Source organism: Palaemon carinicauda, chromosome 33 (genome assembly GCF_036898095.1).
Source record: "Palaemon carinicauda isolate YSFRI2023 chromosome 33, ASM3689809v2, whole genome shotgun sequence".
Lineage (NCBI taxonomy): Eukaryota > Metazoa > Arthropoda > Malacostraca > Decapoda > Palaemonidae > Palaemon > Palaemon carinicauda.
The window spans coordinates 24,052,530-24,069,269 of NC_090757.1; the positions used below are offsets into that span (position 1 = coordinate 24,052,530).

A 16,740-nucleotide genomic window follows, 5' to 3' on the forward strand; every position below is an offset into this window, starting at 1 on the left:
GCAGCGCTCAATTGAAATGTTCAGATCCGTCGTCGAAGTCGTCTGTGGGTGATCTCCCCTGGAGATCTCTAACCCCTACTCGTACAAGGATGTAAGTTATCTCCCGGAGGGGAGTGCTTGCATTCTGATTCCTTCTATTCTTTAAAACAATTGGGATCAATCTTAAGACTTTCCCAGACTGGGCCTTGGTCAGCAGGAGCCTTAGCCTTTAGGCACTCTCGATACCTGGAAGATACCCAAGGCTTGGAAGGAGGTTGCCTAACATTGCTACTGCCTCTAGGGTCAGATGGGCCTTTACTCCCTAGGGAGGATTCCGGCAGGATGGTAGGGGTGCTGGGTAAAGGAACTTTCAGGGAACTGGTGGTTGAACCTAATACCACCAGTTTCAATGCCTTTACAAGGTCCAGAAACCAAGGGTGGTCCTTCAAAAACAATTTTTTCTGACTAGAGTAGTTTGTGACTGCTTCCTTAGGCTAGGAGGAGTGCCATGAAAAGGAAGGGGACGAGAAGATGGTAGATCGCGCCTTTGTCTATGCCCTTCCCTATGAAAGAGTGCGCTGTCATCATGTCTTACCCTAAGATCGATCAGCGAAGGAAAACCTACTCTCTTTAGTGAGGGAACGCGCTGTTCTCGCAAAATAGACCCACTAAATGCCGAGGGTTGGTGAGGAGAGTACTGATAATGTGTGCTTGAGAGACCATTCTTTTCAGTTTGCACAGGTAAGTTGCAGTCTACCAGTGCACTTTTGTTTAACTGTGCGCTGTGTGCAGTGCGAGCTGACAAGATAACACTTGCCTTTGCTCAAGACAAAGTTTCTAGTGCCTGCGTGTTTAGATGGAAAGACTCGCTACAAGGAGCAATGCGTGTAGCAATAGCACGTACGCCTTCTTTCGGCGGAAGAGCTTGCCCTCCCATCTACCTAGATGGTAGTGTGCAACACTATGCAACACTCGTCCGCTGAAAGTTGGTCAGCGCGCATACTTGCCAGCTAACGCATCTAGATGAGAGACTCTAGATTGCCTTTTCCATAACAGGAGAAAGGCGAGCGGAAGGGCGAGGAAGGGCAGGCGGTTGTTGCATGCTTAAGCACAAGCAGCAAGTCAGATTGTTTCTTACAATTATGAGAAGGAAACCTGAGGGGGCAAGCTCCCCCAGGGGGGAGACCACTCAGGAGAAGGCCGTCTCTCCCGCAGGAGGGAGAGAGAATCGGAACCTCTTTTGCTCCCAACGGCATATGACCTCGCAGGCAAGGAGCTTGCTGAACAGAAGCTGGCAAAGGGGACCTTTACCTCATAAGGGATGATCACCCAACACCTGTTGGAGAAAGACTTTCCTCGGAAGGGAAGGTTGTTCAACACCTGGAGGCAGACCTCCTGGCATCCTATGGCGGCAGCCAGGCGCTGTTTCTCTAGGGGGCAACAGCGGAGGACCCCGACACTCAACGTTGTCCTGGGTCACATGGGCGCCCCTCTTACTTGTTCTACTCCCAGCCGGGGAAGAAGAATAAGTAGAGTCACTGAGAACAGATAGAGTTGATGGAGAATGATGGCGAGGTTTCTTCCCTTTTTGAGGCTGACCTTGAAGGAGAATGACCACCCTTCGCCTTCTTCCTCCATCACCTACTAAATCTCATCCAAGGGAAGGCGACCACACTCTACACACTGAACAAGGAGACTCCTGTAAGCAAGTGTGACCCTACACGCAGGGCAGAGACCTCGAGTATCCGTCTTCTCAGCGGACAGGAAGGTACCACAATGGCACCCTTTATTAACAGGGCAAACCCGCATTCTTGGATCTCACAGAGCAGTAAAACCTGATAAGAAAAAGAAATGAAAAGGGAAACTTTTTTGCTTTTCGGCAAGTTGCTAAAGGAAATCTTTTATTTACAGTTTTAACGGAGGAGTCATGACTGTTTACTAGTGCTGATGTGAGCAGGGTAGTTATACCTCGCAAAATCCTAACAGCTGGTTTTCAGCTAGCGCTGAAATAACACTCCTATGAAAAGTATCTAGTGCCAGAACAACATGCTGTTATCTAGTATTTACCTTATCTTGTAACATCAAATAACCTTTGCTTAGATCTGCTTTTATCAGGCAAAAGATCTATTTTAAAGGCAAAAAACATAACAGTAGATATTTCACCCATTCAGGGATCGAATAGCTACAATTTAATCAGGAGACAAATATACATTAAAGATTAAACATGGTATATTACAAAATTACTTCCCATTACTGCAACAACAAAATCAATGCGTTTCCATTACACATTTGACCTACCTCCAAATTGGTTGAACCTACCTCCACATAGGCTGCAGGGAAGAGCCCAGCCTCACCCTGTGCATTGGTCCCCTCCCACCATCCTTCCCCAACATCTCTTCTTAGTACTGTTAACAGTTCTCCTTCCTTGATGCTTAGCTCACCTGTGCCTGGCTGAGCATCGAAGTTATACAATACCCGCACCTGGAAAATTAACTGCCTTGCATTTTACCGCCATAAAAACCTTAACTATCAAATAAATAGTATTAACCCTTTGGTAACTCATGCTGTGACAAAAAAAAAAAAAAGCCATGGAGCAATGAAGTCACATGTCAACCTACTACACTTGATGCTTCATAATATAATTAACAAAGGAAAAAAGATACACAGAATATTGAATTAAAAGCAGAACAGATTTTTTATATAGAACTTTCGGTTATGACGCCAAAGTGCATCACCAGATCTTCAAAGGGTTTGGGTAACAAACTACATATTAAATAGGTATTGGAAATAAATTAAGGGGGTCTACCTATCAGACCGAAATTGAAATCCACACTTGTTAGGGGAAGGTTGTCATAAAATAAAAATAAATTTTACCATGAAATGTAGTTTAATACTGCACACACTTATATTTAACGCTTGGAATGATTACCATGTAAGAAAAATGAGAAGAGAGTTTAAAGATTTGTTGCCAACGAATCTAAAGTATGTAGTACGTAGTATTTGATCACTATTGTAAAGTACATTAAAAGATCTGAAAACTTAATAGTTAACAAGGAAACTAATCATGAAGGTAGTATCTAAATTATGAAGTCGTCAACAAAAATAAAAGGGGGGTAAAATTTCGATATAAATACTGTACAAAAATGATGGTAATAAAATTAGAAAACCTGCGAGGATTCTTTGGTAGTTATCTTCATATTTAAATCATTTGTTTAACCTGCAAGTGTTCTTTCTCAAGTACATTGAAATGTTAAGTTTCCTATAGAGCACTCTTGCTTATCTTATACTGTAACTATAATTTGAAAATGGTAAAATAATTCTTGAAATACAGTGCATAAAATTTAAAAAATCTTCATGGGTTTATCATAACTTTTCAAATATCAATTTACAACTATCTTTCATTACAGTGTCTCATCATTATGCTAACCACAGAACTTGTGATACTGTGGGTGTATATAAACAAAGTGCCTATCGAGCTTATCTAAGTGATATAGAATTACAATGACAAACCACCTGAATTTTACTTGCTGTACTACAGTATAAAATTAAGTATAATAGTACAGTATATACCTTATATCTATTTACAAGGCAGTCCCACCACTCCACAAATCAATACTGTACTAATGGAGCCTCAAAGAACTATAATTTTATGGAATAATAAAGTCTGTACCAGATAAAAGTTATTTTAGCACTTCTGACTTAAGTCAGTAAAAGTACAGTATACTCTTATCTTTTTCTGCCCTATTATCTTATCCATAGCTTCTCTGGTTACGAGTTCCTAACAAGCCCAAACCATTTATACTCAGGTTCTAAACCTTTGACAATGGAATCCCCAACTCAGATCTGCATTGACCTTGAGGAACAAATCAGAAAATATAGATACAAGTTTTAACCTGATGTTACCAAACCTAGCAAATACTTATAAATGTAGGAACTACTCAGTACAGTAGAGTATTAAATTCAAATTTCTGGAAGGGGGATATATTTGACCCCATAATAAATTACAGTACTTCTGTACTTCTAAATGGATATTGGACGTCTGAATTTTGTAATATGTTCATGAACTTGGGTTATAAGCCTCTGCACTGGAGCCTGGGAGGGCATTCAATACTCACGTGAAACTGGGCGAAACCCCAACAGGTCCTATATAAAGTATAGTAAAAGCTAAGACAACAAGACAGAAGAGAGGAAGTACGTAAAAGAAGTATAGATCAAAAGGCTAAATAGAGATTACAGATAGGGTCCAAAATGATGCTGAAAAAACAAATACCTACAGCGCATCACTTAAGGTGAACTGACAGCACTACCTCCCTACGAGATAGCTTGTCGTTTTGATTTCATACAGAAAGTACTTTAAAATCTTCACACTCCCTGCAAACACCTCTTACACATAAGGCAGAATTTTTAAGCTGAACATTGGGAGTCGCCAATATATAAGGGTAACTAAATTATATTTATAGTTTAAACTGGTTAAAACCTCGCAGGTAATTTTGCACACAAAAATCAAGTATAGAGCATACACAAAGAAATAAGTTTTTAAAGTACTGTAATTAGTATTTTTCCTAGGTATATAAACATTCCTTTAAAACAGAGGTCTTTAGCAAAGCTGAAACAGCCATTTTTTTATCAACAGGTATACAAACTTTTCGTCCTTTTAAATAGGGAGACTCCCTCAATGGTGGGTAAGAAGCCTACACTAGAACTGAACTGGTTGGTTCTTTTTCTTTCCCAAAATATACCAGTCCCTCTGGTTCTGTACAGGAGTGAGGGAGAGACTCCAGCAATTGCCTATCAGATCCTTAGAATAATAGAGCCTGGCAAGTACTTCCTTTGATGCCTAGTATTGTCAAGGAAGAAAACTCTCCATCAAAGGAGAGTAGCAATTTTAAATTAAATGCTATGTACCTGGATCATGATGGCTCTTGTTATTACTGACTAATATACAACCCCAGTTGGAAAAGCAGGATGTTACAAGACCTCGGGCTCCAACAAAGAAAATAGCTCCGAAAAGAAAGGAAATAAACCAAGAGAAGTAATTAATATAAAATATAAAATATTTCAAGATCAGTAAGATCTGTCTTATATAAGCTATAAAGAGAGACTTATGTCTACCAGTTCAACATAAATGCATTTGCTGCAACTTTGAAATTCTGAAGTTCCACCAATTCAACTGCCAGATAAGAAAGGTCATTCCTTAATCTGGTCACAGCTGGAATAAAACTTTTAGAATACGGTGCTACTTACAGGACGGTACAGTCAAGGATGATCTGAATGCAAAGGATGATTAGGATTATGAAAAATCTTGGATAAAACACAAAGAATGAACTGAATGACTGTTACAGATTGATATCCATATCCGGAATAGAAAATTTAACAAAAATGACAAATTCAGAGATAATTTGTATTTTTGTCTAACTAATACAACCCTGTAGTTATTTGTGGGTTATCTTTTGGCAAAGCTGGAAGGTACTCCTTAGACAAAGTGCGAGGTGGCAACCCTGCCTAACCACATGAGTGGGTAGGCCGGGGGTGGCACCCAGCCGCCCCTATATACTCTCACGGCCATGAGCTGCGTCACTTTTTGATTGCGAGGTGGCAACCCTGCCTAGCCACATGAGTGGGTAGGCCAGGGGTGGCACCCAGCCGCCTCTATATATACTCTCACAGCCGTGAGCTGCGTCACTTTTTGATTGCAGGCAGGACTTCTGGGGGGACAGGTGATGGCAAGCCATTTTATATAAACTACTGTACAGTTTTCTATTAGTTAGAGAAAAATACAAATTATCTCCGCATTTGTCATTTGTTCCCATACTAACAAACCTTACGTTATTTATGTGGATGACTCACTCTTAGGAGGGTAGAAGTCCTAATTCTGGTATGGACATTTACCCAGGTTTACTAATTATTATTATTATTACTTACTAAACTACAACCCTAGTTGGAAAAGCAGTATGCTATAAGCCCAGGGGCTCCAACAGGGAAAATAGCTCAGTGCGGAAAGGAAAAAAGGAAAATAAAATATTCTAAGAAGAGTAACAACAATAAATATCTCCTATATAAACTAGAAAAACTTTAACAAAACAAGAGGAAGAGAAATAAGATAGGAGAGTGTGCTCGAGTGTACCCTCAAGCAAGAGAACTCTAACCCTAGACGGTGAAAGGCCATGGTACAGAGGCTATGGCACTACCCAAGACTAGAGAACAGTGGTTTGATTTTGGAGTGTCCTTCTCCTAGAAGAGCTGCTTACCATAGCTAAAGAGTCTCTTCTACCCTTACCAAGAGGAAAGTGGCACTGAACAATTACAGTGCAGTAACCCCTTGGGTGATGAAGAATTGTTTGGTAATCTGTGTTGTCAGGTGTATGAGGATAGAGGAGAATATGTAAAGAATATGCCAGACTATTCAGAGTGTATGTAGGCAAAGGGAAAATGAACCGTAACCAGAGAGAAGGATCCAATGTAGTACTGTCTGGCCAGTCAAAAGACCCCATAACTCTCTATCGGTAGTATCTCAGCATATGACTGTGGTCTAGGGAAAACCTTCGACACCTCGCTAAACATACAAAGCGAGTATATTAGCGGTCTAAGCAATTCATTTGTCATGAGAGGTATGCACGTCTTCTATAAATACATTCCGAATTTATATACTGTACAGGAAATAAACAAAGAAGTTTCCCATGGCTTACCACGCAGGAAGCAATGGATGCTTATACAGTATATTAATTTATGACCACAATGCTCTTAGTTACAAGTTGGACCCCTTTGGAACGTAGTTAACATTCTATATTCACTGAAAGGAGCCCCTTACAAACCTCTTTGTGAAGCCTCAGAATGAAACTTGATCCTGAAGACTGTCTTCCTTCTAGCCCTGACCTCTGCAAAGATAGTCAGTGAGCTTCATGGTCTGTCTTATGACACTGCCCTTTCAAGGGGATGGGTGACTCGCTCTGTTTCGTTCTCGAGTTTGTAGCCAAGACTCGAGCACTGGCTGTAGTGATCCTAGATTTAGGCCCTTACAAATTGAATCGTCGATCCGTAACAGATGATTCTAATCAGCTGTTACTTGGCTTTGTGAGGGTGCTGAGGAGATACTTGAAGAGAACCCAAAGAGCCTGCCCACAGATCAACAAGCTCTTCATAAGCACAGAGAAAAGCGAAAGGATCACAAAGAATTTGTTTTCTTCCTAGATCAGGCAGGCAATTGACAAAGCCATTCACCAAGACCACTCTCATACCAGTTCCCGTCAACGTGCCCATGAAGTCAGGAGTATCGGTACATCCCTAGCATTAAATAAGAATTTTTCTGTGATGCTGCGTTCCAAGCGGGCATGTGGAAATGACTATGTTCACTGCCTACTACCTGCAAGATGTAACCGACAGAAACCTAGACAAATTCACCTGAGGCCTGAGATGGCTGCACAAAACTTGGTTAACTAACACCTCAGTTCCCAAGTAGGTAATTTGACAAGTAATAAAAAAAATTAGGTAAATACATGAAACTAGTTTTTAGCCAAATACATGAACCATATATTTTTTATAATTCTTGGGGCAAACCACCATTCATGAGTTTTTGGACCCCCTTATATAAAGACGATGAAACTTGGAATTTGAGGTGGGGAAAAGCAAAAAATGTGTCAATTGCATAAAATACACAAGATAACCAGTTGTGGTACATGGATGTGATGCGCACGCCAACCTCGTGGGTCACTATTTCGGGGACATATTTTACTTTCACATAAGCAACAATAGCTATACACTGAACAGAGAGCGTTTTTATCAATCATTGCCGGCATAGAGTAAATTACATTAAATTTCAAAATAGATTGTACTTCCCTCTTGGAGATGTCTTTTTGTGATGGAAGAGAAGTTGAAACTGAAGGGGAGGGAAGAAAAAAATGACTTGTAGAACAACATCCGGGAACATGTGCATAAATACAGTACTGTATTAGGAAGCTCGTAACAAGTTAAAAAGCCAGGTAATGATTGTCATACAAAAATCAGAACTGCTTGCACAAGCAAACGCAAGCAACGGATGCACAATGCCAATAGCACCATTAGTCTCCCAAATGTAAACAAACAATGGAGTTAGAGAGAGAAATACTTCACATTCTAATAGACCGATACGCAAGTTATTATGCCTCGACCCCCATTACCCATACGGAGAAAAATGGCATACTAGCCAGCACTCGTCCATTTATTATAGAAAATTCCAGTTTCGCTAGTAATCAAGAGTATCATTTTAACTAAAAGTTACGCCTGTCCCAACAAACTACATAGGCTATGCTGCCAAAACCCCACCACAAGTAACACTTGCTAGCATAGTTAATACGTCCTCAGGACTTTAGAGAAAGATAGGGATAAAATCATTCACTGTTAAGTATCACCATAATGACTAATTGCCAGTATATTCAAGTTGGAGTCTTTGTAGTTTGTTGGGACAGGGTTGGGATCGCCAGAAAATAGAGTAAAAAACATCAGAAATCATTTGTTTTATCACTGGAATTATAAATGAATGAAATATATTAATGAGTTCACTAGTTTTGTAAATGCTTGTTCCAACAATCTACACACTTGGACCACTCAGCACACGGTGTCGAAAACGTGCGAGAATAGCCACCAAGAAACGTGTTGGAACACAGAAAATCCTTGATATGTGGTTGGCATTTCATCTGATATCGAATAACTGAAATTTCACTCGTTTGTCCCAATGTTCTACATACAGTACTGTACTATGAACACTTGACGGACACAGGTGGGAACCTGGGGCTTTGGGTGTGCGAAAACAGGACAAAACGTGATTTTTGAGATTTGTAAAAGGCCACAGAACCTAGCAAACCCACCTAACCTAATCTAGTAGTTCCAAGGTCACAGAACAAGTAACTTGGTTGTGGTGTCAACGATCAATGCATTAAAATGACCTTTACCCTACCTAACATTTCATGATAATTATTAAAGCAATATCAAATGCAACTGTCCCAACCAACTACAAACTTAACAAGGGTAAGAATGTATATGGATGGGACAGCATTAATAGTAACAACGAACGGTTCATAACACGACACAAGCTCTAACTATCATGAAATTTCAAAACTAAGCAGGAGCTACCCGTGACGTGTGCGGACTATGGTAACCTTGGAAAATATTGCCGTGGTAAAGGTAAATCATATGTAAAATAAAATTACTTTATGTTATGGCATATCAGGTCATAATAAAGAACATTTTCCCCATACAGAAATACTATTTGATGAATAATACAAAATATTGCCTGTCCAAATTAACTACATTTTACCCAAAATAGTTAAGATCAAATATCAATGTTGGCTGAAACTGTAAGAATACCATAGCAGTTCATGGATTTGGCTAGACATTCAAGTATAATATATTCAGCCTTTATACTTTTTTATTACACCCAACTCCCAAAAGGGACTCAATACAAAAGTAAGTTTGGTATTCTCATTGAGAATACAAAAGTAAAGAACACTTGTGACCCCTTTCTGATCTCACAGGAACTTAAGATGTTTGGCTAGGCTGTGCAAGTATCTTCATACACTGTACACTCATTCTGCACCTATTTTGTAGGTTCAGAATAAAGTTTATTGACAGGATTTGTAACAAATTAGGAACATAAGAAATAGCGGGTGAAGACTACTACAATGCCTCCAAGAAAATAAATAAAACTTTAGTGAGGATATTTTAAAGTAGTGAAAGACCAGAGGACCTTACATATTTAGGAACCAACAAGATACTCGGCATGGAGTGTTTTGAGCTCATTTTCAATAAACTCGGCTCATGAAAACAGTTTCCGTAAATTAATAAAAAATAAAAATCGGTAAAGTTTTACTGTATTACAGGGTATCATTTTGAACAGAAAATATATGTTTAATATACATTTCTGAAACTATTCATTTACGACAGGAACGAGTGTCACTTTTCAAGAGAACAGACTTTTTTCTATAGAAAAGTTTTTTCCCTAGGTGACATTACCCTGTAATACAGTACAATAATACCTAGAAGTCAAACAATTAGTTTATACGTGTTTTGGGAGATACGTGTTTTGGGAGAGCCTAAGAAGGTCTGAACAGTTCTAGATTGCTTTAAACAACTATTAAGTTACACATAGCCTGGGATAGAATTAGAGTTTATCATAGACTCTGTGCCATGGCCTTCCACTGTCTTAGGTTAAAGTTTTGGTTCTATCATAGTTACAGATGAGAAGAGCTTTTCTAGTGTTAAACAGTTATTACCTATACAAAAAGTCCGTTTTTTTCAAGAATATCACTTTTCCAAAGCTTTCTAGCTTGAGTGTACACTCAAGACATTGTTTCACGTTTCCTTGTTTGTCTTTCCTCATTAGGATACTTTTCCTGTTGGAGCCCTTGGGATTATAGCTACCAGTTTGGTATTATTGTACTCTATTACAGGGTAATGTAGGCTACGTAAAGCTTAGGGTAAAATTGGGGTATTTCAGAGCCTAGGCTAAAATAGAAAGGTGGGTACGGCACCAAATACCTTACTGCAGCATAGAGCTATTCTAGGGCTATACCCAACCAAGACATGTGCTGGCAGACACAGGATAGGCAAAATTAGCATACATGAGAAATTACAGACTCTAAAAGTGCCTCATCAAATTACAATAACACAGAACGAAAGTAAAACTGTTCAAAGTAGGAACACTCTAAATCACCTTCCATTTCCACGGCCACAGTTTACATTTCTCATCAACTCACTCGTATGTAAAACATTAAGAATAAGTTCACATTTACATTCCCAACTTTTTCTACAAATTTCCTCAATTATATCACAAAATTTCATCACTTTGATTCGAGATAAAGAATCAACCCACCTGAACGGCAGCCATGTTTACTGTTTTGTCATATGTATGACGTTACATCCGCAGCTCAGGGTTGCCAGGTTTTCTAAGTGAGAAAGGCCAACTTCTAATCAGCTGTCGCTTTAAAAGGCCAACCCATTAGTAAATATGGCCAAAACTATAACATTTAAGGCCAGACTTTCTTTTCATGATATTGCTAATGGCCAACCAAATTTCAAAAAAGGCCAAATTTGAAGTTTTTGGCCTGAAAAATGCCAACCCAGCAACCCTGCATCCGCTGTCCCATCACCAAGGACGATAAAGAATGTAGAGTTTGCAGGTAGGGATTTTAAATCTATTTCTTTTAAATAATGTTGTATTGAACATTACACAAAACCTTTATAGAATGGTAAAGTATAGATAACAATGTTTAATCATATAAAAATTTTTTTCCACATTTAAGTTTTAAGATGGTATTTAAGGGTATACCGGAGTGACTTCAAGTCTCATAATCAAAGACGTAACTGTACTTTCTTCATCTAGGAATTAGCGCATCCTTGTAGATCAAGAGCTCCTGAAGAAAGAATAATAAACACTAAACCCGTTGTTTAGTTCAATCTTAACTCATGAATACCGTATTGCAAAAAACAGTGAACGTTGTGGACTTTTATCGAAGGTCTTCATCAAGAAACGGACTTTCCTTAATTATGTGTATTTTGTTTCATACCAAACATGATGACAGGCAAAGCTACTGAATGAGTCACAGCCCACATCGAAAGCAATTTTCTCCCGTGAGTATGAATGTTATCGGATGTACTGGTCCTATTGGGTGACCCATTGTATTTATTTCATATCTTCACGTGAAATTTACTCTCCATGGGATGTATCACAAAATTGACTTTGTGTTGTTTTATGAGGAATACAGGTAGAGTTAATTAATTATGTTAATCGTAGACAGGAAATCCTGGTTACGTGTTAATATCGCAATTGTCTTCCGCTGGTCGTACACAATATGCTGGGAAATTCCACCAGTTAATGGAATTTATTTTCTTAGAAACTGCAAGGGTGTAGCTTTTGAGGAAAAAAGTTTCGTCGCGGCGTTCTGTTGTAGGCTACTTTTCATCGAACCATTCTCTCTCTCTCTCTCTCTCTCTCTCTCTCTCTCTCTCTCTCTCTCTCTCTCTCTCTCTCTCTCTCTCTGTCTGACTGTCTATCCCTCTCTGTCTGTCTGTCTGACTGTCTATCCCTCTCTGTCTGTCTGTCTGACTGTCTATCCCTCTCTGTCTGTCTGTCTGACTGTCTATCCCTCTCTGTCTGTCTGTCTGACTGTCTATCCCTCTCTGTCTGTCTGTTTGACTGTCTATCCTTCTCTGTCTGTCTGTCTGACTGTCTATCCTTCTCTGTCTGTCTGTCTGATTGTCTATCCCTCTCTCTGTCTGTCTGACTGTCAATCCCTCTCTGTCTGACTGTCCCTCTCTGTCTGTCTGTCTATCCCTCTCTGTCTGTCTGTCCGACTGTCTATCCCTCTCTGTCTGTCTGTCCGACTGTCTATCCCTCTCTCTCTATCGTCTGACTGTCTATCCCTCTCTGTCTACCTGACTGTCTCCCCCTCTGTCTGCCTATATCTCCTCTCTCTATCTGCCTGACTGTCTCTCCCTCTCTCCGTCTGTCTGCCTGACTGTCTCTCCCTCTGTATGTCTGCCTGACTGTCTCTACCTCTGTCTGATTACCTTAGGTAACGTCCAAGCTTTCCCAATCAGTTGAAAATATATGTAGGTCCACAAACCTTGGAAATTGTATATGAATAGTCTTATTTTACAGCCATACGCTTAAAAAGACCCTACTTGAACTACTATGGCCTATGATTTAATCACAATTTCCCCTGTTATAATTTCATAGACTAAAATTAATGCCATAAGCATAATTGTAAGGATTTTTATCATAAATACTGATATAGGATTAGTTACTCATTTAGTGTTTATCTCTCAAACTCTCAAAAAAAATGTTTTACTTTTTTCATAATTACGTAAAGAAAAGAAGATTCCAAATGAACTGAATTGTTACCTTAGAATAACGTTTTCAGAATACGAATTAAATGACATTTCGAGCTATATATATATATATATATATATATATATATATATATATATATATATATATATATATATATATATATATATATATATATATATATAATGTTTGTGTGTCTTCAGCCGTTACTAGTCCACTGCAGAACAAAGACCTCGTACATGTCCTTTCACTTTCTTTAGTTCGCCAATCCATCATCTTCTCTTCCTTTCGCTGCTTCTTTTGCAATCTCTAGGGATCTATTCTGTTATTCTTAATGCTCATGTATTAGTGGTCATTCTCATTATATGTCCTGCCAATGTCCATTTCATTTTCTTACATGATGTTAGAATATTCTTTGCTTTAGTTTGCTCACGTATCCATGTTGTTCTTTTTCTGTCTTTTAGTGATATTCCCATTATTATTCTTTCCATAGCTCTTTGAGTTGTAACTAGTTATGTTCTAAGGCTTTAGTAACGCTCAAATTTCGAATGCATAAGTTAAAACGTGTAAGACCATCTGATTAAATACTTTTCTTATATAGAGAAATGGGCAATTTATTTTTCATAATCTCATTTTGTTTAACAATAGCTCTCCATCCCATGTTTATTCTTCTTTTAATTTCGGTCTCATGTCCTAGTTTGCTTGCTTGTTAGATTATCCAGTGGACACGGGCTCTTGCGTCGGCAGCCCTTAGTTACTGGGGAAACGGTTATTGTCTGTCCTAAGTATCTATATTCATTAACAATCTCTAGAGCTTTCGTCCATAAATCATTGTGCATTTTCATTGAACATTATCTTAGTTTTACTCATATTCATTTTCAGTCCTACATCTCTGCTTTCTCTATTCAAATCTTTTATCATCTTGTACAATTCCTCCCATGATTCACTAAACAAAATTATGTCAAATGCAAAGCTTAAATTGTTTATACATACATATATATATATATATATATATATATATATATATATATATATATATATATATATATTATATATATATATATATATATATATATATATATATATATATATATATATATATATATATATATATTGTGTGTGTGCGTGTTTCTTAATAAGATCAAGGAAAACTATCAAAAAGGACCAAAAACCTAACGAAAAAAAAGATAGGGAATGAGGGTAAAATCTAAGAGAGATGAATTAGTATTAGCAGAACAATCCGAAACAATAAAAAAAGCCAACATATTCGTTAACACAATCGGACGAAAATTGCGGAAACTCTAAAAAAAGGAAGAAAAATCAAAATGATGAAAAGACTTGGGACGGTTTACTTTAAAGGATGAAAATCGTAATATTATCAACAATAGAGTTGGAGTGATAAAAACTGCAGAGGATTTCTATACAATGATATACAATAGTGATGTAAGAAATAAGTTTTACAAAGAAAATAAAAAAAACCTGAGCCTGTACCAAAAGTAACAGTAGGAGAAGTAAAGAAAGCACTAAAAGGCATGAAAAGAGGCAAAGCAACGGGAGATGGTCTGACAATTGATTTATCAATAGACGGGGGAGATTTTATAGTAGCAAAACTGGCTGAACTTTACGCCAAGTATCCGCAATAATGCTCAATACATTCGGCCTTGAAAAACTTTATCAATATACTAATCCAGATCAAAGGGAGAAACAAAAGACCTGAAAAAATTACTACCCAATAAGGGTATGCTCTGTAATATATGAAATATTTACAAAGATATTAGGCCGAATAGAAACACAGCGATGAGTCTTTTGATAGTTTATATATGACATATCTGTTTTTGAAGTTGTTACTGTTTTAGAATGATTTATGGTTAACTTGTTCTCATCACTTATTTATTTCCTTATTTCCTTTCCTCACAGGGCTATTTTTCCCTGTTGGAGCCCTTTGGCTTATAGCATCTTGCTTTTCCAACTAAGGTTGTAGCTTGGCTAATAATAATAATAATAATAATAATAATAATAATAATAATAAAAATAGGCATTCATCTACCAAAAAATGCAGGCAGGATTTAGAAGTGGGTATTCAACTACTGACCATGTCCATGTATTTAACGAGCTAATGGAAAAATCAACAGAATATGACAAACACTATGAATGGCATTTATAGATTATGAGAAACCTTTTGATTCTGCCAAACCCTCAGTAGTAATGAAAGCCCTTCAACGACAATCCTAGATGAATCTTATGTTAGAACACTTGATGATGTTTATACAGGACGCACAGCAATCCTAAAACTACACAAAGATAGTGAGGAAATTGTGATTGATAAAGGAGTTAGACACGGAGACCCCATCTCTCTCAAATTATTCACACTGTGTTTGGAAGTTTTTAAGATTTTATATTGGGAAAATGTAGGAATTTATATAAATGGAGACTATCTTAACAACTTAAGATTCGATTATTATTATTATTATTATTATTATTATTATTATTATTATTATTATTATTATTATTATTATTACAAGCTAAGCTATAACCCTAGTTGGAAAAGCGAGAAAATATAAGCCTGGGGGCTCCAACAGGGAAAATAGCCCAGTGAGGAAAGAAAACTAGGAATCAAATAAATTACAAGGGAAGTAATAAGCAATCAAATAAAATATATTAAGAACAGTAACATTAAATTATATCTTTCATATATAAACTATAAAAACTTAAAAAAAAGGAAGGGAAATAAGATAAAAAAGCATGTCTGAGTGTTCCCTCTAACAAAAGAACTTTAATCCAAGACTGTGGAAGGCCATGGTGCAGAGGCTATGGCACTACCCAAGACTAAAGAACAATTATTTAATTTTGGAGCGTCCTCCTATAAGAGCTGCTTACCATAGCAGCCACAGAACAATTGCAGTACAGTGGTTAGTACCTCGAGTGAAGAATTGTTTGGGAATCTCACTGTTGTCAAGTGTATGAGGACAGAGGAGAATGTGGAATGAATAGGCCAGACTCTTCGGTGTATGTGTATGCAAAGACAAAATTATCCGTAACCAGAAAGAGGGATCTAATGCAGCACTGTCTGGCCAGTCAATGGACCTAATAACTCTAGCTGTAGTATTTTAATGGGTGGCTAGTGTCCTGGCCAACCTACTAGTTGTGTTTAGTGAAAAATGGAAGGAATTACAAAAGATGATAGAACATTTGAATAGAGAAAGCACAAATATGAATAAAATTAAGATAAGGTTTAATAAAAAAAAACAAATTAGATAGGTAACGAATAAGAGTTAGGAACGAACTTCTAGAGATTGTTGATGAATATACATACTTAATGCAGACAATAAGTTTCCCCAGGGAACGAGACTGAAATTAACAGAAGGATAAGCATGGGATGGAGAGTATTTGGTAAACAAAATGAGATTATGAAAAGTAAAATTCCCCTTTCTCTAAAAGAAAAATATTTAATCAGATGGTCCCACCAGTTCTAACTTGTACATCAGAAACTTGGGCCTTAATAAAACCTTAGAACATAAGCTAGTTACAACTCAAAGAGTTATGGAAAAAAATAATGGTGGTAATAACACTAAGAGACAGAAAAAGAGCAACATAGAAACGCGAGTAAACTAAAGTAAAGGATATTCCAACAACATGTAATAAAGAAAAAAATGAACATGGGCAAGGCATATGATATGAATAACAGACAATAGATTGACATTAAGAATAACAGAATGGGTCCATAGAGATTGTAAAAGAAGCAGTGGAAGGAAGAGAAGACGATAGATTGACGAACTAAGAAAGTTTGCGGGTGTGGACTGGCATGGGAAGACCATAAACACGCGAATGGCAGGATATGTCCGATGCCTTTGTTCTGCTGTGGATGATGATGATGACGATATATATATATATATATATATATATATATATATATATATATATATATATATATATATATATAT

The 16,740-nt window shown here is 37.5% G+C and overlaps 1 protein-coding gene and 1 long non-coding RNA gene across 6 annotated transcripts in view; one reads left to right on the forward strand and one right to left on the reverse strand.

Moving 5' to 3' along the window:
• The window catches only part of LOC137625897 (sorting nexin lst-4-like), a 97,824-nt gene that overhangs the window by 65,639 nt on the left and 15,445 nt on the right, over positions 1 to 16,740 (reverse strand). For 2 of the 5 annotated variants that reach the window (XM_068356863.1, XM_068356861.1), the window contains exon 3: positions 2,278 to 2,460. In XM_068356863.1, coding sequence (XP_068212964.1) covers positions 2,278 to 2,460 — 183 coding nt within the window. Of the gene's footprint in view, positions 1 to 2,277; positions 2,461 to 10,663; positions 10,797 to 10,822; positions 10,975 to 16,740 lie in introns of those variants that run through there. The other 3 variants (XM_068356864.1, XM_068356865.1, XM_068356862.1) reach the window with 3 other exon arrangements.
• Positions 11,369 to 16,740, forward strand: part of LOC137625899 (uncharacterized) — a 29,852-nt gene continuing 24,480 nt past the window's right edge. Inside the window, exon 1 of the long non-coding RNA XR_011040940.1 lies at positions 11,369 to 11,580. This is a non-coding gene — a long non-coding RNA (uncharacterized lncRNA). The remainder of the gene's footprint in view (positions 11,581 to 16,740) is intronic.